Raw genomic sequence first — 22,998 nt, 5'->3', positions numbered from 1 at the left:
AATTTTGGATCTCTCATGCTTCTTGATCCGTTCGGAGAGGTGCTTTAAGTCCGTCAGTCCAGTCCGTGTCCAAGTTGAATCACATCGGTCGCTTTTGAAGAGGATACAGGGGAAACAGAAAAGTGAATTGCTTGCGCCACAACCTGTCAGCCACGTCTTACGGTTGAACCAGCTTCGGCAAAAACTCCGTTTGTATGTCTTGTCTTTTTCTTTGGATTGCTGGGAAATTTGGATTTCAGGCGTGTCGGGTCCTAGCGCCTTAACGAGCAGTTTTTCCTCCGTCGTCCGTCTCTCAAAAGGGTACATTAATAAGGATCTCACCGAATTTTGTCGAAGCTGTGCTTGAACTACCGCCGTCGTCACCGCCATCATCTCTCTTCCTCGTCGCCGTATGTTTTTCCCTCCGTATAGAGTCTGGGAGTCGCACTACGAAAAAAACGTTCGCTGGCTCCTCACGTAGCTCTATCATTCATAAACCGTCACGTATTTTACGTAGCCGTAGGGGCTCTTTTTCTAGCGCCCTTCAGGCATAGAATTTAGCGACGTTGATTGGCCAATTATTTATCATTTTCCCCTAGTAACCATAACCGGATTGGCTATTTAGCTGCAAGTGACGGGCACTTTGCCGAGCGCCCCATGAGAGAATGATACACTGTCTGTCAGTGTAAATTCACTGTTTAATGACTGTCAGCTGGTGGAAACGTTGTTTAAATGACGCGGTTGCATGTAGGCACACACATACACACCATTAAGTAAAACTGACATTGATTTTAAAAAACGCAAAAAATTATTAAAAAAAAAAAAATTCCCTTCTCCACAACTGGTGGGGCGGAGCCCCAGCGCCCCCTATGGACCAGCCGCTGCTGATATATATATATAACTAAATATCACGAGCGTGATTTCATCTGCTGTGAGTGAGGACTGTCTGTGTTTTGGATAGGGGAGGGGCTCACGGTAGCACACGCTGCTCATTCAGGAGATCAAAAACACGCTTTAACGTCAGACTCCAAACTCCAGAAAAGTCACAGGAATTGTCGTCTTTAAAAAAAATAAAAATAAATCTAATCTAAAATCTAATCCAAAGTGCTCACAGACAGCAGAACAACACAACGCCACAGGTACCGCTCTAACTCTGCTTTCTCCGCTCGTCATGTAAACAGCACACACGCCTTCCCACAACTGTTCAGCTGTATCCTCCGCCTCGCGTTGCGCATGCGTATGATCCGTTTCAAACTGAGCTGTCAAACGAAGAAAAAGGAAAAGCACGAACCGAACGGAGCGCACGCGCCCCTAACAGAGTGAGGGAAACCGAACGGTTTGTTTTTTCTTCGCAATCCCTTTCCATCCCTTTACACCAGGCTTGATTATGTATTCGAAAAATGTGACTATGAATCAAAAAATAGACATCACTATCTAGAAGAAGAACGGAAACTTCAAAATTAAACGCAACGTGAGGAAAATATAGACATTAGCTCCCCCTGTTGGCCGTAAGTACTAACACAGGTTCAAGGCAACCGTTCCTTTGTGTCAACTTTGGACACAGAGGCTATATCCATTGTTGGGAAGCCTATGTAAGCTTTGACCAGTTAGCTTTGCTTAGCTTTTCTTGACCTGGAGTCAGGAGGAAACAGCTAGGCTAGCTTCTACTCGGGTTGATCTTGGTTCTATGTGAGGTTTATACTTGGCACTATTTCTTAGCAAAGAACCAAAACTTTAGTTTGGTCTTATTGATGTTTTGCTAATTTAAAGTCTCTTAGTAGTCTCATAGCCAAGTAACATTTATTTTAGATATCACTTCCCAAAATCATCAAACTTATACACACATTTAGGGCTGACAGTGTTAGGAATGAGAATCAAAAACCGGTTACTGTTGAGAATCGATAAGAAACGTTTCAATCCATCAATCGATATCATTAGCCTTTATGCTTAACGATTCCCTTATTGATTCTTTACATAATGCGTGTGTTGAGCCATAAAGTTACTGTCTGCCAGAAGCTGATTAAATGGCCACAGGAGCGTGTGCAGGCTGCCAAGTATTGATCATTTTCCTGGCCAAAAAGTGATCCAAGCCCCTGTTTCGCCACTGATTCTTATTGACTTTAAAGTGGTCTCATTTTGTTTTAGGAAGCTATATTAGATAGATTATAGACCAACTGGTGCTTTCTACCCACTCATTGACCATATTTGCTTGTGTCACATAGTTCTTTATCTCCTAACATGGACGTACTAGCACGTCTATTTGCATGTTACATCAGTTTCTTGCTGAGAGGAACAGCTGCAGACCAGAGAAACTGAGTGGTTCAACTTTTACTCAAGTTCCTGAGGTTGTTTGATCAGTTTCTGGCAGACAATCACTTTATGGCACAACGGCAAGGTTCCAAATAAGTCAGAGTAATGCTATTACCACTTGAAGACACTAGATGGCCTAATTGATAACATTCAATGATATCCAGTTAGATGTTGACACAGAAAATCTGTAAAGCTACTTTTGTAGTAAATTCACAGGAGGAATTGATAAAGAATTGGATTGATAAGCAGAATCAATAAAGACAATGGTATCGATAAAATCTTATCGATGTCCATCCCTAGATGGATAGAAGCAAAACTATAGCTGTGGTTCATTTTACTACACCCACATGAGTCAATATCATCTCAAATCTAACTCTGAGAAAGAAGGTAAATGTGTCACCAAAAGATAATGTTATTCCTTAAACCCTCTGTTGTCATGTGGTTATTCAGTCTTTAGATCCTTTAATGCAAATCTTAACCCTCCAACCTGCTCGCTTACAAACTAACCCTCTATAACAAATTCCGTTTCTCATTTTTGCTTCCTGCCCCTCCTCCAGTCATGTCAGACTGACTCTGGAGTCCAGGTAAGCAGCTTCTGCACTGTATGCATGAGTATGCCCTGCAACTGGAATGCAAAGACAATACAAAGAGTTTCACTGCACTTTCTGACCGAAACCGTGCCCCATTGCTCACCTTGGCTCTTTGTTCCTTCTCTTCTTCCTCTCACCAACCTGTTCCTATGTGTCCTGTGTTTTTCTCTTCACCCCATCAGGTGGTACTTTGGGAAAATCACCCGCCGTGATTCAGAGAGGTTGCTGCTAAGTTTGGAGAACAGGAGAGGGACTTTCCTGGTGCGAGAGAGTGAGACCACTAAAGGTAAATATATAACAAGCTAACTCATCATTTACGCTGCCTTTTCACTCAGAGGAGTTGGGTAAATCAGAACATTGTGTGTGGCATCACGCCCAGTTATTTAAAACCACTTTAACAAAGGAAAGGACAGTGCATATCGATGAACACTGCATCTCAAATAATCAGATAAATTCACAAATTCACATAAATTTACAGTCTAGCACAATCAGTAGTTGTAGGTTGTAGAGAACATATATAAAATATCTCTTTAGTTTGCGTTTGTTGCTTCAATCAGATTTGCCTTTCTTCTGGCTTTACTCAGGGTTTTTTGACCTAGAGCCCCGATGAATTCGATCTTGTCGTGTGAAAATGTGTACATTCAAGTTTGGGCTTTTATACTGCCTATGAAACACATTGAATTGAATAAAATTAGATTGAAATGAATTGTGGAGTTGAGTTGAGTTGAGTTGAGTTGAGTTGAGTTGAGTTGAGTTGAGTTGAGTTGAGTTGAGTTGAGTTGAGTTGAGTTGAGTTTAATTGAATCAAATTAAGTTGAACTGAATTGAATTGAATTGAACTGAAATTGAATTGAACTGAAGTAAATTTGATTAACTTGAATTGAATTGAATTGAATTGAATTGAATTGAATTGAATTGAATTGAACTGAACTGAACTGAACTGAATCGAACTGAAGTGGACTGACTTGAATTGAATTGACCTGACATGAATTGCATTGAAATGAAATTGAAATTGAATTGAACTGAAGTAAATTAAATTGTTGAGTTAAATTGAACTAAACTGAAGTGAATTGAACTGAAGTGAATTAAATTAAATTGAGTTGAATTGATTTAAATTGTTCTGTTCAGTTGAATTTTTGAGTTGAATTGAACTGAAGTGGATTGAAATGAAGTGATTGAATTGAACTGAATTGAACTGAACTGAACTGAACTGAACTGAACTGAACTGAACATTGAACGGGATTGAATTAAATTGAACTGTCTCTGAGGGGCAATTAAGATGAGTAGAGCAGTCAACAATGAGAACAGACAGGCCATATTGCACATCAACTCAGAGTCTACTGTTTCAAATGCTTAAATCCTGACTTCAAGAAAATGGAACGTAAAACAATGCTCAGATTAAAAAAAATGATAAAACCGAGACAAAACATATTAAAGACAGAAATATTTACAAAAGGAACTCTTAGTACTGGAGAACAATATTGGAGTGCAAGTAGTGTGAAGTAAAGTTCAGAAGGAGTATTACATGCCATCAGAGGTAGGTGTGACAAGTGCTAATTCCATTCTTATATGAGTAAGTGGGCAGTGAGGAAGGAATGAATAAATGTCTCTGTTTTGCCAAGTGAAACACATAACTGACTCAAACACAGAAGGGAAATGGTGGTTGTTGTAATTAGGGTGGAAAAAATATGTTCCCATATTGACAAAAACAACAGACCAAAATGAGTCTGAAAACATCGACCACTTGATCGTGGGCAAAAGAAATCCTGTTGTTGAAAGATGTACGAAACTATTTTAGAGAAAAAAAAGATATTTTCCTGTGATTTCTCTTTATAAAGTATTTATTGATCATTTTACAGAAAATACGTTATTGTCCTGAATCAAAAACTGAACTGTTTAAAGGATTTTTAAGCAGTTTAACCACTTTTGGCAATCGTGAACAACAGCCAAGAGGCTTCCTGGGAATATAATTCAGATCAAAACTATTATTTATTAACACGTGCTTCAGAAAATAAAGTTTGTGAGAGGGAGAACTTAAAGGACCTGGGGAGGTTGTCCTAATTATTCAGTTTGATATTGATCAGCAAGCCTACACTGAAAATATGTGCAAACGCACTTGGTGCAACTTTTCTGAAATTGATTATTAGAAACTTTTTTCAAGCAGGGCTCTGTTTTCAAGGACTTCTCCGTACTCATCTTTTTTTTTAAATGAAATTCTCAGATACTCAGTTTGAGTTCTCTGACGTCTTACTAAAATGCAAAGAAGAAGAAAGTGAACTCTCCCTCGCAGTCAGACATGACACCCTGCTGCTCACTGAGCGCCCTGCTGCGCCGTGTCGGCTGTGCACCCCGAGAACAGAGGAGAGACGAATCAGGCAGATGGGAGAGGTTGGATGTGGCGCCTGTGGGACTCTGGAGTCTGGAGATACTTCTGATAGTCAGCTGCTCTGAGATTCCTGCAGTCTCTACGGAGACAACTATCTGTGTGTGTGTGTGTGTGTGTGTGTATGTGTGTAACTTGTGTATGCAGATACAGTGCAGGACTCAGGTTGTTTCCTGTGATCGGATGTGTTTGCTGCTCTGACTGGAATAAGAAAGAGGGACAAGGTAGGGAGGGAGGGGTAGGGAGTGAGTCGATGAGTGAGGAGGAGAGGAGGAGAGGTACCGGGTGGGTGAGCTCGACAGAATTAGGTCAGCGTGGAGCTGAGGACTGTACAGCCAAGGGCAGTATCAGCTCAAACATTTGGAGAAGGGGGAGGCATCGCCTTGGGCCGTTCTGTGATTCACTCTGGTTTTCTGGCTGTCAGACACCGCCCTCTGGTGGTGAAATATGGACATTGTTGCTAAAATACCTACTCAAAATCTTTAATGTCGAACCAGGTGAAAATGGTGTTCTCATCCATTAATGAATGTTGTGTTTTTCACCCCCTTCACCTCAGCTAAATTTAAGATTGGACGAAGAATTGATTGAATAAGTGAATGAAAGTGACACTGCAAAAACCTGAATTCTTATCAAGTGTTTTTTCTTATTTTCAGAAGAAAATGTCTTTTGGGACTTAATATGAGCCACAGTCACCTAACCAGTCCAGGAAAATGTCTTATTTCAAGTTATTTAAGGACAAAATGAGGTCTGAAATGCTTGTCACAAGCTAAAAAAAATCTGCCAATGGAACAACAAAAAAGTTACTTGTACTAAGACATTATTCTAGTTTCAACATAATTTTCCAGCAATTTTTTCTTATTTTATTAGCAGATTTTTTACTTGTTACAAGCAATTCATACCTCATTTTTGTCTTAAAATAACTTAAAATAAGACATTTTTCTGGACTGATCAGTTACATGTGGCTCATATCAAGTATATAATGAGACAATTTTTACTTAAAATAAGACAAAAACACCTGATGAGATTTCAGTTTTTATAGTGTAAACCAACTGTTGGGGAATTTCATCACAGGCAATCAATTTTAATAATAATAACAAAAATAACAATAATAATAATAATAATAATAATAATAATAATAATTATAATAATAATAATAATAATAATAATAATAATAATAATGATGATGATAATTTATATAGCACTTTTCAGAAACTCAAAGACACTGTACAGTTGTTGTTTTTTGTTTTTTTTTGCAACAAATCTTAAAAAAAAAAATAAGATGCCAAAGAGCAAGTCTGGATTAAAGTCCATTTAAAAAAACTCAACATCAATCCACTGAAAAAAACCCACTTGTTATCAGTTTGAAGATAAAAGTAGCAACAAAAAACGTCCCTATAGTCAGGATAAACTTTGAGCAGAACCAGCCATGTTGTGACTTTATCCTGCTCCCGAAGAGAGAATAAAACATCAAAAAATACTTCAATAACAAACAGTATATGAAGGGGAATAAAACATGAAACACAACTCAGTAAATAAGTCATAAGAGCTTTGTTGGTAGATCTGACAAGTCAAAAGATTTTCCAACTAAGACGTTGAGATCAGAGCTGGTTTGTTTACCTTCTTAGGTATCATACATCATCATCTTTCTTCCTCCCAGGTGCCTACTGTCTGTCTGTGCTGGACTATGACAACACCAAAGGGCTGAATGTGAAGCACTACAAGATCAGGAAGCTGGACAGTGGAGGTTTTTACATCACATCACGCACACAGTTCAGCAGCCTGCAGCAGCTCGTCAACCACTATCGCAGTGAGTTTAATATCAACACTGTGCTTCTCTTTGGAGTCTTACTTCCCTCATATTATTCAAGGTTTCCCTCTGCTTCCTGTGTTCCTCAGAGCATGCCGACGGCCTCTGTCACAGTCTAACAGACATCTGTCCCGTGCTGAAGCCTCAGACTCAAGGCTTAGCCAAGGACGCCTGGGAGATCCCCAGAGAGTCCCTCCGTCTGGACCTCAAACTTGGACAGGGCTGCTTCGGAGAGGTCTGGATGGGTAAGCTGTGATTTGATCAGTTTCTGGAACAAACTCTGAAACTTTAAGCCAAACATGATGACAACACAGAGAACTCCAGGATTTATTCAGTACAATCTTACTCTCGCTATAAAAAGGAACCTGAAGGCAGAGTTAATAAACTACACCCTGAGGCAAGACCAAAGTGCATAAAGGAGATTTAGTCTTGAGTAGTCCCTGCTCTTTAAAATCTACCAATACAGAAGTGCACGGGGTCTGTTTTACCGACTCACAAGGCTTTTGTGCAAGTGATGTAGAAAATACAAATATGCCTGATGATGAGATTAATCAGAGTCAGTAAACATATCAACAACTGACAGTTGTTGTCTCTGCTTTTGGCTGAGTCTGTGTTTGAATGATAGATTTCATGATACGTTTTACAACACATAAGAAAAAATCGTTGGCTGGACGTATCTTGTGTAGATTGAAAAAAAGACAAGCGCTATCCATTTTTAAAGCTACTACCAGGAGTTTAATGCATGCTTTGAAACGGACCCAAAGTAAAACTGATAACTCTTCCCGAGCTGCAAAAGCAAAGAAAACCATCAGCATAAAGACTGGAAACTTCTATATCCTTATTTGTAAAGCGTACAAACAGAACTGTGATTAAGTGTCATGTAAGGATATTCAAGGTAGGTGTGGGGTGCCGATTGTGAAGTTGCACAAATAACAACATTCCTACATGTTTTGCCCTAAAACATCACTTTTTTATGCAGATTTAGATAAATATTTCCAAAATATATCTGTAAAATATTATATGCAAATGTCAAATGTTTTATCTAAATGTTCAATGTAATATCTGAATTTTAAATACTATATAAAAATATTATAGATGAATGTCTCGATTCGTAAAATTTTGCTACGTGTCTAAACATTTTGTTTACATCCTAAATATTTAGCTAAGATTTCTGAAAATCTAGCCAAAACTTAAATTTAATATAAGATTTCTAAATATCTAGGTAAAACAAAAAGTTTAGCTAATATTTCTTAATATTTAGCTTTTATATCCAAGTATTTCAAAGAGATTTACAAATGTTCAGACAAGATTTCTAAATCTTAAGCAAAGATTTCTAAATTTTGAGCAAAGATTTTTTTTTATTCCATTTTTTATTGCTTTTTGAACATTAAAAATTGAACAAATATTTTTCAAGTATTTGCTAAGATTTCTAAATATGAAGTCAAGATTTCTAAATATTTTGCTAATATGCAGATTCACACTCCCGCCTGCCAGAAGCACCAAAATAAAAGTTGGAGGAAGTGATCCAGCCAAGCAGGATTTTGAGAATGTCAAACACAGTAGGTTAAAGCAGCCATTAGAAAAGAACCATATCAAGTGCTGTGATGAAACTGTTGAAGATCCTGTGGCCAACATCGAAGAAGTAGAGGTTGACATCGCGGTAGCATCATGTTTCTATATGGGAGAGACTCAGGAGACTTGCATCTGACTTGGTCGGTTAGCAAGAGCGAAACATGGGTATTTGACACATTCTTGGTTAGCAGAAAGCCAACTCGCGTCACTCTTCCCTTACTGCTTCCCAAAATAGAGTGAAAATCAAGCTTTTATCTGTTTAGCATTTCGTGTTTTTTTATCGCAGCTGCTCAATATTTTCTTCCACTTTCTATCATCGGCACTCAAAGTCACTTGTAAGCTGGGCATGCTATGTGGATGATGTAACCACGACCATTCTCTGCCCGGAAACATCCCAGCACAACCAAAACACCAACATACAGGCAGAGGAGGGGGTAGAAGCAGACACAGACACTGACACTTATGCATTGAGCAGAATTATCCCTAAAAAAACCTGCAAATATTAACAGTTTCAACAGAAAAAAAACACAGAAACAATGCAGTGCTTGACTGTTAAAAGAAACCAGAATGAACCTATGAACTTTGCACATAAACGGGACAAAATCAATGAAGACTCCTTCACAGGAGGGCGCCAAAAACAGCAAGCACCAAACGTTTTTTATTGCCGCTTTAGATAAATCCTGGTTTATCATCCATTAGCTGTATGATATTTGCCAGAAATCACTGTTGAAGGGACTTGTCCACTCAGAGTTGCTGCTGTAAACTGATGAATAATCTTATTCAACATTTAAACGACTTTCATTGCTCTATTTTTAAAACTTTTACCAGGCACATGGAACGGTACAACAAGAGTGGCAATAAAGACCCTGAAGCCCGGCACCATGTCCCCGGAGGCTTTCCTTCAGGAGGCTCAGGTCATGAAGAAACTCAGACACGAGAAGCTGGTTCAGCTTTACGCTGTGGTGTCCGAGGAGCCAATCTACATCGTGACAGAGTACATGGGGCAAGGTCAGCATGGAGTCGTAACTTTCACATCGTTAGAATAAAAAGCTAATTCAAGCTGTACCAAAGTAAAAGAACACACAAGATTTATTTTAGATTCATGAGTTAAGAGTTTGATGCTACATGAAAAACATTTCATACTAACCTGCGGCTTGTGCTCCTGCCAACAGGTAGCTTACTGGACTTCCTCAAAGGTGACATGGGTAAGATGCTCCGCCTCCCCCAGCTGGTGGATATGGCCTCACAGGTTGGCACAAATATTTTCCTAACATTGAAAATATCCTGAAGAGTTTCAGTCATCGTGGTCAATCACATATCCCTGTGTATCTGTCTCAGATTGCTTCAGGGATGGCGTACGTTGAGAGGATGAACTACGTGCACAGAGACCTCAGGGCTGCTAACATCCTGGTGGGAGATAACCTGGTTTGCAAAGTGGCAGATTTTGGTCTGGCTCGTCTCATCGAGGATAATGAGTACACTGCCAGACAAGGTGAGACTGCAGGTCTTCAGTGTGAGCTTTTAGACCCCTTGTTTTACGCTGTTGTTAGCAATAAATATAGCTTGCAACCTTTTAAACATTACGTAGGACATTAATTGTCAGATGAGACAAACATTTCCTAGTTCCAGCTTCTTTAAGTTGAAGATTTGCTGTTTTTCCTTGTTATTTATCCAAGTTAATAGTCTGTCCTGCTGCTTCATGGATTGAAAATAAGCTATTCCAAAAGCACTGAGGGGAAATGATGGAAATTGAGCTCTTTTTTCCAATGTTTTGACATTTTGTAGATCAGAGGTTAGACAACATTCATTAAATATTTAAAGGTTTGTTAGTCAGAGGCCTATAGATATTTCATATAACGATAGTTTCCTCTCATCTTGGCATGATCCGTGATGTAGGCTGACTCACACTTCTCGTTTTTAAAATTAGTTTTGAGAAGATTTTAAAAAACATCTGAACATCTTTGTGCATAGAGAGATTAAAGTGTTTTTAAAGAAACAAAATGTACTGAAATAACCCAGAATAACGTGATGAAGCCGATGTGAGCATCCTTTTCATGTCCTCGTATGCCTCTCATGTAGTACCTGCAGTTACACGGTATTAGCCTCCAGGAAATGGTATGAATCATGCAGCTGATGTGATGTGCTTTTATTTCACTCTGTGCTGCAATGTTCTAATTTTAGATAGCTGATAAATGTTTCCTCTTGCAGGAGCCAAGTTTCCCATCAAGTGGACGGCTCCTGAGGCTGCTCTGTACGGACGCTTCACCATCAAATCTGATGTCTGGTCATTTGGGGTCTTACTGACTGAGCTGGCCACCAAAGGCCGAGTCCCTTATCCAGGTGAGGAAGGATTGTGTGGAGCTTTTTAAGTCCTTTAATGTTACCATAAGTATTTAAGAATGGGTAAATCATGCCTCCACAATGGCTTTCAGGCTGGATCGGTTCAGGCCAACAAAGGCCAACAGTTGTGACTCATCACACTGCAAAAAAGTGAAATCTTATCAAGTGTTTTGTCTTATTTTCAGTAGAAAATGTATTTTTAGTCTTAATATGAGCCACATTCACCTGACCAGTCCAGAAAAATGTGTTATTTTAAGTTATTTAAAGACAAAAATGTGGTCTGAATTGCTTGTAACAAGTTAAAAAAATCTGCCAATGGAACAAGAGAAAAGTTACTTATATTAAGACATTATTCTTGTTTCAAGCAAATTTCTGAGGCTTGAGGCTGGCTCCGGAAGTACCAAAAGTCTCATACACACCAAGCCAAAAATGAAATTCACCTATTTACAGCCTGGTTCAAAAAATGTCTCCTGTCTGAGTCGCTAGTTTTACTATCAGCATACACTGTACAGGGGGTGAATTTTTTTCTAACTCGGCCGTTCAGAGGATATTAAGATCGCAAGCTCGCTCAATCAGAGGCACAGCTCAGGGTCACATGACCGACCAGCACCCTATAGCTGTACGCCAAGTCCTTGCCACTACCAATATGGCCGCTATAGCTGATGTGCTTCATTTACCGTTTCAGAAACAGATGGGTGACGTCGGGGAGACTACGTCCATGTTTTATACAGTCTATGGGCTCATATAAGATTAGATTAAACTTTATTGATCCTCAGAGTGGGAATTATTTTGTTGCAGCATACAACAAGAGAGAAGTAAGAGCGGTTTACTGAAGTGTCAAACACAAAATATGAAAAGCTAGTTAACATTAACAATAATACAGTAAGATAAAGATAGAAGGAAGTGGAAAACATTGGAGCAAACTAATAAGTTAACATATAAACAATAGGTAAGTGTAATGGACCAGATCAGACTATGCAGATATAAACATATTAATATATATTTCAGGTGTATTTAAGGTGTAAAAGACCAGAGCAGACTGTTCAAAATAACACCATAAAGAAATAAGGATAAATAAGAAATGTGTAGCTAAAAAAAACAAGAAAATGAATAAATATGAATGTGAATGATAGAATGAATATGAGTATTTTAGTTTAAGTGTTTGGGGTGAGATATCAAGTATAATAAGGAAATCATTACTTTAAATAAGGCAAAAAAAACTCTTGATAAGATTTCAGTTTTTTGCAGTGCAGCGTCATCATGCTATAAATAGTAATCTCTGACATCACACCTTTACTCTGTCAGGTATGGTAAACAGAGAAGTGTTGGACCAGGTGGAGCGTGGCTACAGGATGCCGTGTCCAGCAGAGTGCCCTGAATCCCTGCACGACCTGATGCTGACCTGCTGGAGGAAAGAGCCCGAGGAGAGACCCACCTTCGAGTACCTGCAGGGCTTCCTGGAGGATTACTTTACCTCCACTGAGCCTCAGTACCAGCCGGGGGAGAACCTGTAACTCCAGCTCCACTGTGGAACTGCAGAAACATGCATGTGTTAGTGCATGTGCAAAACTGAGCATGTGCATCTACTTCAGAATGCATGGACGAGTATGTGTGTGTGAGGGTGTGTGTGTGTGTACAGTACAACGGGGCAGAAAGCTGACTGCATTCTGGGTACAATCAATAACTCTGTGACATTTAGACGTGTCAGCGGGACTTCAAACCAATCAGTAACTTTCAATTCCTGCCACTTTCCAAAGTCGCTCCCCTCTGAGGGACTTTAAAACGGATCAATGTGATATTATTCTGAGTATATCATACAGTACTGTGCTGTTTAGTTTGTCAAATCAACTCCCTGCACATCAGGCAGGTTTTTCTACCTTCCTCGTGTTTAAAAGGCATCCTAATTACATACATTCCCCGTGCACTCTTCTCACGTGTCATCTGCCAGCTTCAATGCTGGAAGTAAAATGAAGCTTGGGAGTCCAGAAAGTCAATGCTAGAGTTGTTTTCCTGCTGCAAACACCACTTCAGGATGGCTTCTTTTTTCCTCCACGTTCTTTTTGGGATGCACATATGCTCAGCCTGTCTTCCATTTTTGGCCACTTTAGACTCTTTGGGACGTGTGATATTTGCCAGGATCACCCTTTTTGTTTTGTTCTGCAATTAAACCTGGATTAACTGGAATATAATCAGTCAAACTTACCTTTTTTTTTATATAACCTTGCTTTCCTTGTGCATCTTTAAGTCTACCATCTCGTCTGCCGTGAGATTTTGTATGAGACTAACATCAGAGTGAGTCTTGACCACCCATTGGATTAATAAATCTATCGCTGTGACCAACATACAGCTCGACACAAAGAAGAGGAGGCAGAGAGTCTGTCTCTCTATTTTCTAAACGTGACTTTTCTTACAAACAAAAAAAGGCTACTGATCACTAAAAGTCATCTCAGGATGGAGACGACTACTGCTGCAAGGACGTTTGTGCCAATGAGAATTTCTTTTGTACTCTCTTCTTCTACTGCTGTAAAAGTGTATTTTAATACTCTGAACTTTTCTTACAAAGAGTTTTGTAAGCAGAGGTTACTTCTTCTTCTTCTTCTCCTTCTTCTTCTTCTTCTTCTTCTCAAAAAGGATAAACTCACTGTTTTGAGATCCTGTATCTGTGTACAGAACCAACCGGATCACCAGCGTGGTTTCAAGATGCTGATTTGTTTTCAAGGATTCAAATTAAAATCAGGTGAATCTCCTTTTTTGTGTCCTTTTTATTTCTTTTAAGGATTTTATTTCAATAAGTTCAGGTGTTTCTTTCTAATTGGTGCATTTTGAAGCACAATCATACACTGGAAATAATCTGTTATTCTAATGTTCTACCTGGGGGTTGTTGCAATGCTCCCTCCAACCAGTAGGGGGCAGACCAATAAGCCTTCCTGTTAAACTGCATGTGTAGAAAACCAATTGGCATCTTGAAACTTAATTGTAAATAATCTCAGTGCTTATATTTTTGTGTATATATCATCTTTATAATTTATTCCTTTTAAATTAACCCCGTTGTTTATTTTTCTTTCTCCATCATTCAAACGTTAACCTTCATGGTACTTTAATGGGTTGAATAACACTCAACAACGATGTTATAAATATATATATTAGACTATTTTTACTTTCTGGTTTTGTGCACGTTTTCCTGTGAAACTTATCTTGGTTGTACACTTTCACTTTGACTGACAGAGCTGCTCCACATCCCATGATCTCCCGCGTATTTCTGGAGTCAGTTTTTAGTCATGCCAGATTCTGATCGTCCACCAGCATCAAGTCCTCCTCATAAACCAATCAAAACCACCAATGTTTACATCCGATAACCTTCAAATCATTTCAATGCTGCTTCAGAGGCTAAGGAATGAGCAGAAAGTCAATTATCATTCACCTGAAGCGACGTGGCGTAAATGTGTGAATGCCTCTGTCATCTTTGCTATCAGCTCTGATTTCATGAAGCATGACTGACTATGATTCAGAAACTCCGTGCAGAGGACGGTGCGAGTGCAATGACCTGTGTGAGAGCTGTCATGCTGTTTGACATCGCCCTCTCCTCCTCCTGACCCGTTTCACTGAGCAAAAATATGGGAAAAGTGCACGAAAAGGTCAAAACTGTGTGAGGACGCTTCCTGTGGGGTTACTGTGGGTCTTCTCTCTGGCTATGCAGATATTTTTTAAAGTCTGTGATATTCATACAGCATATATACTCTTTTCTACTGTATTCAATGGGAGTTTTCATATAAATGCTCTTTGTAAAATCCTGCTGAATATTGTTCAAATTTGAAAGTACATTTGAATAAAATTTGTACATTGCCATCCGTACCCTGGGTCCTGTTTAATCACTGAATGTTTTTATGATGCGGAGGAGCTCGCGCAAAGGTCACAATCAATAAAAAAATGTGCTCTTTGCTTTCATTATGCAGATTTGTTGGTTGAACCCCTGAGGTTTTGTATATTTAGGATCTTTTTTTTGGATTGAAGGCAAATCTAAAAAGAGACTCCTTCAGTGAGTTGTGCAGATTGAAAAGTCAGGGCCAGGACACAGACAACAAAGCTCAAGGTGTTATCAGACCAGCAAGCAAAAAAAGGAGAAAACAAATATAAAACATTAGAATATAAACACAACTTTTAATTAAACCACTTTATATGAAAGTATATATTTGCATCCTCTGTGAACAAAGCGATCCCTACTATCTCTGAGCTGGTCTTTTCCTGTTCACAGTGATCTCTGACTCACACACACACACACACACACACACAAAAAAAAAAAACATCACCTGACACCTACTGGCTTTTGACAGTCAAATTTGTCACACAAAGTAAATTCTCTGTTTCTTCAGCATGTTGACAATCATCTGGTCCGCACCTTCCCTCTAAAGTATTACAAAAGAAAATCTGTAGTCGCATTACCAACAGTTTCTTTTGCTTTTGTTTGTTATAAGGAGGCATCTCTTTAATTCTCAGTCTTTTTAAAACCAACTAAAAACTCCTCTAGGAGGCTTTCAGTTTCAATCTGAGGAGAAACCATCACAGGTTTGGCAGGTAGTGAGGAGGAAACTGGCCTCTAATTTCCAGAGAGAAAAGGTTGCATAACACAGGAGAACCCTGATTTAAATTGTCTAAAAATGAAGCACACGCATCTTTTTGGGACCCTGAGACCTCTTAAACTGCCCAGAATGAAACACTAAATCCATTTTAACAATAATAATTTCAAGTGTGAAACCAGGGGACACAAATTATGAGCAGGAGTTGTGTTTATAGACCCTGTGAAAATTTGTTGGGTTGGGCCCTGCAAATAATCAACTATTTTAGGGTCCAATTTTGGCTCATCCCAACTTTTCTCCCCCATGCAGCATCTCTTGAGGTCAAAGAAAAGTCAGATGTGAATACACCGTAAAATCGAGCAGCAATTTCCAGCTGCAAGAAGTGAAGACAATAAGGAAGTGTCAAAAGCTGCAGTTCGTCTAGTGTCTGCTGAAGTTGGCTCCATAAATAAGTACCAGAAACCACATACACACTATTAAGCCAAAAAAAATGTGCCATTTACAGCCTGGTACAAAATATGACTTCAGTTTGAATAGCTCTAATGCCACAAACTGTAAATATAAACAATGGTTTGTTTAGCTCCAGTATGCCAAATAAATACAGAATATTTACTGTAAATTGTTGATTTTGGTTTTGTTCATCTTCTTTTCTTTCTGGCCCTTTTCAAAATTGCTGCTCTCCTGAAACCATCCACACACTTATTTTCCAAAATATCATAGCTAGTTTTTAATAAGTTGCAGTAAGAACAACATCTCTGCATTTTAAGGATGCATATTAACTAATGGCTTTACTTTAAAATAGCTGCCAAACTGCCCAATGTGTCAATGTGATACAAAAAAAAATATAAACAGAATGATAAAGAAAAATTGTTCTTTGGATTTTGTTAAAAGTGCTAAATAATCTCAGTTCTGGAAAAAAAAAACATAAATAAATAATTAAATTCTGGCTATTTTTGATGGGTCAGTCTTTACAGGCATAAGAATTCAAAATCGAAATTAACATACATCATTTTAAAAAAAAATGTATGTCCACTTAAGGCCACCGTACAATTGATTCGTTGAAACACAGATGTCAATCTTGTGGTTTTAGCTTGATGGTGCCTGTAGCGTGGACCGTTAATAGGCTACATTTACATTTTGTAAATGTTTTAGCTAAAGTGTTATTTTCATTATTTGTTATCGAAGACTACGTTTGGACTACAGAGCGGTATTGTATTTGTAGTCCCCCAAAAAATGGAACACAGTAAGGGTGTAAGTAAGTCGGCGGTTGATAAAAATGACTAAACTTTAATATATTTAATACCGTGAATGATGCTTTTACGTTTACAAAAAGGGAAATCATCAATAGTGCTGAGTAACTCCTGCCGTGTGCCCTAGTGATAACCATATCACCTCTAACATCCACACCTACAGCCTGTCCTCTTGTCACGTGCGCCGGTGCTCGCGCTGTCTCTCCAGCTTTACCAGAAAGTCCCGGAAGAGGCTGCGCTCGTGTTCTCTGGGCAGTAGGCGCAGGTGAGCCTGCGCGCGCGCTCTTTACCTGTAAACAAAGACAATAAAACATGGAAACGACAGGAAGGATGTGGATTTGGAGACACACGCTTTGAAGTCGACTCCGGAGCAGGTAAAGTAACTTTAATGACTCGGTAGAGATAACAGGGAAGATTTAAATGTGAGGTGTGTTTGGTTTTATTGTCAGGACGCTCCTTCCTCAGAGCGTAAGCTGACTCAGAACTTTTAGAGTGTGTTTTATCGGTAGTGTGATAGTTTAGTTTTGTGTGAATGAGTTGGTGTCACAAAGCATTATGTACGCATGTACCGTGTTGCTTGTGCTCACATATGTTGGCTTTCATTCTTCACAGCTTGCTGCTTGCACTTGCTTAAATCTTAGTACTCTGCCATTTAGAACCCCACCTTCCTGTTCTCGTATCAGCTTCCTATCATTGTTAAGACTCCGATTGTAAAGGTTATATTCCCAAACCATGGATGTGTGCCTGAGCCTGTTAATTCCAGGAAATGAATGACACCTCTCTCTTTTCCTCACCCATCTTCCTGCTTCCATCTGTTTTATCTCTCTGCGTCCCTCTCCAAAAACCTGCCTGCCGGCAGATCAGAGCCTGATCCAGCATCCAGATACTCACAGTGTTGTCACACATGGTGCCGCAGAGCTTACACATGTAATAAGGTGGGTCAATCCAATCCAATCCTATCCACAGCTCCCAGGAGAATCAGGTCAATTCACCTCTATAATTCACCAGGTTGCATCTGTCTGATCTTGTTCACTGCATTCCTGCTTAAACTCGCCTGTTTCTCCAATTGCCTAACATGAGTCAGCTGGAAATGACTGTGTATGTGTGTGTTTCATTCAGCATGACCCTTGTAAACTATATTTAGAAGAGTCACAAGAAGGTGATTTTACCCATGTTAACCTAGTTTGTGTGTTTATGTGTTGTTTTTTACTGCTGCTGTACATCTTCAGGCCAGTTAAAGGCAGAAAAAAATAGCGCAGAGTAAAAATAAATCAGCCTCTTGGGGATTGGATAAAAGTTCCACGTTGATCTATTGAGTTATTTTTAGGTTTGACAGGTTTTCTTGTCTTTTCAGAGTGTTTCATTCCTTAGTTGGTTTTCTTGGAAGGAAAACTGGCCCAATTTGCAGCCTGATTTGGAAGGAGACTTTCACCCGGGTGCAATCAGGATTAATCATTTCAGACAATGGAATCACTGCCAAAGAGGGCATGTCAGCAGACACATAGCATCCACATTGCGAGTATTCAATAAGGGAAAAAAAGGACAGGAAGTGCAGATTTCATCACTTTAAATTTTGCTACCGTTGAAAATTTGATGTTTCCAACACATCTGCTTCTTCATGAGAAAAACTGGTTGCACTAAAGGTCAGTGTTCATCTCTCAGCAGGCTTGTCCGACACTTTAGTAGTTGTTTGCCTTTGGGTTTATTGTTGGTAGGAGCTTGTTAGAGTGATAGGAACCATATGTTACTGAGCTAAAAGACAGTTATGAAAGAAGCAGGAAGAGTTTGCAGCTTCTCGTCATGTTCGATCAGTTTTGTAGTCATGATGTTCCTATTTTGATTACCATCTACATTCAGTCACTGATAAAAAATGCAAAAGGGGAATGTTTGTTCCAGCAGGTCTCTCAGGTTCAGACACCTCACTCCTGCACACACATGTTGCTGACTGTAATTATAGCCTCCGTGTCTCAGGTGGAGCAGCGGGGGGCTGCAGAATTAGCAGCAGAGGGGACTTACTGTGAAGTCAGTGTTATCATCAGGAAGTGATGCATGCACATTACAGTTACAGGAAATGTCAGCCGCAGCTTGCTGCAACTGTGCTCAAGTGTTAAACAGTTCATGTGACCTGAACTGTAAGGCCTGTGCTTGTGCTGTTTGAGTGTTTTATTTACTCTAAAGATTAGCATTTTACCTGTGGTGCAACTGTTTTGTTTGCAAATGTTGACAAAACGGTGTACATGTGTTGTTGTGAGCTCATTTACACCATAAACATGGAAAACAATCGAGCAGGAGAAATAAAATAAGCCTGAAATAAGTCACAGAAAGACATGCAGGATGAAAAATATCACGAGTTACAGAGTTGTTTTATTTTTGGTTTAGATGTTTCTAGATTTTTTTCCTAAGGCTAAATGCAATTACAGCTAACTAGCACTCTTGATCAGAGCTGCTATGATTGGGGAATAAAGCTCCTGTGAGGAACGTTAGGTTTGCATTGGTTTTGGTGCCCCCTGTGGCCAAAGCTTGTCACTGTTATATAGGGGTGTAAAGATGCATCACATCGCAGTGAATAATCAATAAGAATTTATAAAGATTTTAATCTACTGAGATAAAAAAAAATTGTGATGCCCTAACTAAACAGCAGAGGGCTGTTTTTCCTGAAAAAAAATAATAATAATAATAACACGTAGATCTTAATCTAGGGACTCGTGCAAACCTGAGATTTTGTTTATTTGTATTATTTATTTAAATATTTTGATGTGGATTTTGCTTTAAAAAAGGGTTTTAATTTATTTTTTGTAATTCAAGATAAAATATGATTTTACTGACACTTTTTTACCTCAGAACTTAAAAGGGAATTCTCCTTAATTTGTTAAAAATAAGAGAAAATATATTTTGCCATATTTATACATTTAAATATATATATGTGTTTGTTATAAATTTCGCATTCACTGCATTGTTTTTTGTTGGTTTTTTTGTAGTTGCAGAAAAAATTTAAAGACTTTTTCTCAGTCATATTTTCTCTGCAAACTCATTATGTTAAAAGAACATAGGAAAATTGTATCATTAACCCAGAATCCAAAATAGTATCCAATCGTGAGTTGAATGTATCGTCACATACCTACTTTTATATCTTAAATTGTATTGTCTTGTGCATTTTTGACAAGTGTTTTTTGGAGGTGCACGGGCACTCAGGTCTTCCTTAAAAAGCTGTCCTTTATTTATTTTTTCCTCTGATGTGGTCAGGAACAAACAGGCAGAGCAGCAAAGGGCGGTTTTGCACACAAACAACAAAAGGCTTGGTATCTGTACTTTCCTCAGTGCTCAGTCACAAACTTATTCTGCTTTAGTCAACTGTCACACTACAAAAAACTGAAAACTTATCAAGTGTTTTTGTCTTATTTTCATTTGAAAATGTCTTTTTAGATTTAAAATGAGCCACATTCACCTGACTAGTCCAGGAAAATGTCTTGTTTGAGTTATTTAAAGACAAAATTAGGTTTAAAAAATCAACCAATGGAACAAGAGAAAAGTTGCTTGTTTTAAGACATTATTGTAGTTTCAAGCAAACTTTCTACCAAACTTTTCTCATTTCATCAGAATTTTTTTTTTACTTTTTACAAGCAATTTAGACCTTGTTTTTGTCTTTAAGTAACTTGAAACAAGCCTTTTTTTAGACTGGTTAGTAAAATGTGGCTCATATAGAGTATGATAGGACAATTTTTAGTTAAAATAAGACAAAAACACTTGATAAGATTTCATTTTTTTGCAGTGCAAATGTACGACATAAAAAAAAAACTTCTGGCTATGAAAAGAAAAACAGCCTCTTTCTGCAGAATGCTGATAGTCATTTTATCCAACACGTTCCCACAGCAGTGGTTTCAGACATGTAAATAACTCTACAAAAATAGTCGTCTTAAAGTTGATGGTCTGTTCTGCTTTTTCTGGTTAAGAAAAGCATCAGGGTGAATCGCAGAGTTTCATAACCAGCTATAAGCTCCGCACAGGAGCTGAAGTCTGCTACAGCAGTTTGTTGCGGTTTATATCTCAAACAAAAAGAACAAAATCTGAAGTTTTTCTTTAAAATACTGTTTCATAGATAAGTTTCTCTCCTTTTATGAAGGTTTGGAGATTAGTTTGTAAAAATCAACTTCAGTTGCAACCTCATTCGCTGGTTTCCTTTCAGTATGTGGTTAAAGCTGCTTCATGAAACACTGGGCTTGTTTTTTCCGATGTTGGCACCCTGCATCACCGTTGAGGTCAATCAAAGTGAGATTTGGGGTTTTCTGCAGCACGCTCAGTCATCCTGTCTTTCAGTATTGAAATTGTTAGTCATGTAGCTGATGATCATGTTTGCATTTCTGAAAAACCTCATTTCAGTGTGTTTTAACAACCAGTTAAAAACTACCCTCAGAAGTCTAACACATGTCTTAAAGCACAGTCTTGTTGATATTTGAGGAGTCGGGGTAAAAACAATAGTTGTTCCAGTACAAACTCATAAAAAGTTGGATTTTCCCTTCATGTTTCAGCGGTGTGTTTCCATTTAACAGTGTGCTCTTACGTACTGAAACTAATGTCTGTCAGAGGTCCTGAGGCAGTATGAGAGTGACACATAAGCTGTGGGCGGGCTGCAGAGCGGTTGTAAATAAAAAGAGAACCACAGAAACCACCACTGAGGAAGTGACTAATGAATCAGCCGCCCAGGTGACAAGAACACATCTGGACTATAATTAGCAGAACATGAGGAGGGGACTTAGTCCAGCTCAAAGGGTAGGAAACAACAGAGATAAGACCTCCTCTATAAACGCAAACTACTACAACAACAAGGACTCTGTATCTCTTTGATCATTTACAGTAATCCCATCCCCAGGGCCCAGTTATCCCAGGTAGGAAGCTCTAACAGCATGACATAACCTCCTCCTTCACAGTTAACCAACAAAACCCAGACAGAAGAAGAGCAGCTCCTTCATCATCCTCCAGCATGGCGAGCCAGGACCCTGTCAACCCTTCACACGCCACCTTTGACCTCTTCGTCCAAGCCCAGACGTGTAAGGATGTGAGGCAGCACTTCGCTGAGCTCTGCAAGCAGCTGGATATCAATCCCAAGGATTACAGGAGCTTCTACAGCAAGTTAAAGGAGAGACTGAACTACTGGAAGGCTAAAGCTCTGTGGGCAAAGCTGGACAAGAGAGCAGCTCATGCAGATTACCAGCAAGGCAAAGTCTGCGCCAAAAACAAGGTAGAGGAAATCTGTCATTATCTTCTTTAGCTGTTTCTTTATCCGTATCTTTTACTGTGATGTTATGAGGCACTACTGTGTGAATCAAGTGTAAACAGTGTGTAGATCAGTAAGGAGCAGTCTGAGGCATATGTCTACTACGTTTCTCTCTGGTTGTTCAGTGACACCTGCTGTGGCTGCTGATATGCCAATAAGGGGCTGGGTGCTGCACTGGTGTGTTGATCCCCCCAGTGGTATGCCAAAAGATTGTGGCCCTCTACTTTTGGGTGTCACCTGCCTTTAGGAAATGTTTCAAACTCTTTGTGGACAAGTGGCATACTGGTATCATACCACTACCAGGACACCAGCCCAGTGACCCGTTCATGCTCCTTCATGCAGCTAAACATGAACATTAAAACCATGACTTTGCATCCTTGTTTTTACTTCTGTAAAAATTCTGCTTCAGTCACAACACTGTAAAATGTGTTGGAGTCTGAGCATGTTTCATTATTTGAAGAAAGCTATATTTAAGGATTGTGCATCACTGTGGCCCTATGATCGTCATAAAAAAGCTGAACTGTGTCACATTTAAACCCAGGCAGGATAAAATGAACCTCTACTGCTTGAATTCAGCAAATACTGCTACCTCAAAACAGTACATGCGCATTAATTTGAGTCAAGTTTTCACCTTTTACTTTATTTTATAGTGATTACTGATTCACTTTTTAATTTAACTATGTTCATTTAGTCTACAAGTTTGTATAACTAGAGGATAATCCTATCCATCCAATGAGCTTAATGACATTTTTGAACTTTTTTCTTGTCATATAAAGAAAAAAACGACAACCCCAACACAATAAATTATCCTTAGGTTTATTATTATGATAATAATACTTAAAGCAGTTTTTAATACAGATAACAAAGCACTTCACATTGTGCAACTCAACTCTATCTTCTTAAATCATTTCCTATGTGCAC

The 22,998-nt window shown here is 38.8% G+C and overlaps 2 protein-coding genes across 4 annotated transcripts in view; both read left to right on the top strand.

Moving 5' to 3' along the window:
* Positions 1 to 13,742, top strand: part of src (v-src avian sarcoma (Schmidt-Ruppin A-2) viral oncogene homolog) — a 58,992-nt gene extending 45,250 nt beyond the window's left edge. For 2 of the 3 annotated variants that reach the window (XM_074681732.1, XM_074681731.1), the window contains 8 exons: positions 3,062 to 3,165; positions 6,920 to 7,069; positions 7,159 to 7,314; positions 9,470 to 9,649; positions 9,814 to 9,890; positions 9,980 to 10,133; positions 10,850 to 10,981; positions 12,287 to 13,742. In XM_074681732.1, coding sequence (XP_074537833.1) covers positions 3,062 to 3,165; positions 6,920 to 7,069; positions 7,159 to 7,314; positions 9,470 to 9,649; positions 9,814 to 9,890; positions 9,980 to 10,133; positions 10,850 to 10,981; positions 12,287 to 12,495 — 1,162 coding nt within the window. In that variant the 3' untranslated portion in view covers positions 12,496 to 13,742. Of the gene's footprint in view, positions 1 to 2,846; positions 2,874 to 3,061; positions 3,166 to 6,919; positions 7,070 to 7,158; positions 7,315 to 9,469; positions 9,650 to 9,813; positions 9,891 to 9,979; positions 10,134 to 10,849; positions 10,982 to 12,286 lie in introns of all 3 variants that reach the window. The other variant, XM_074681730.1, reaches the window with a different exon arrangement.
* A 3,265-nt stretch (positions 13,743 to 17,007) lies between these two features.
* Positions 17,008 to 22,998, top strand: part of mical1 (microtubule associated monooxygenase, calponin and LIM domain containing 1) — a 37,616-nt gene continuing 31,625 nt past the window's right edge. The window contains exons 1-3 of the mRNA XM_074681729.1: positions 17,008 to 17,179; positions 17,665 to 17,740; positions 21,731 to 22,041. Coding sequence (XP_074537830.1) covers positions 21,784 to 22,041 — 258 coding nt within the window. The 5' untranslated portion in view covers positions 17,008 to 17,179; positions 17,665 to 17,740; positions 21,731 to 21,783. The remainder of the gene's footprint in view (positions 17,180 to 17,664; positions 17,741 to 21,730; positions 22,042 to 22,998) is intronic.

The sequence above is a fragment of the Halichoeres trimaculatus genome, unplaced genomic scaffold (assembly GCF_033239565.1).
Source record: "Halichoeres trimaculatus isolate MK-OKI-2021-1 unplaced genomic scaffold, fHalTri1.1 fHalTri1_scaffold_11, whole genome shotgun sequence".
Taxonomy (NCBI): domain Eukaryota; kingdom Metazoa; phylum Chordata; class Actinopteri; order Labriformes; family Labridae; genus Halichoeres; species Halichoeres trimaculatus.
Note: the sequence above shows the minus strand (reverse complement) of the source record. Positions and strands in the feature narration are given on the sequence as shown.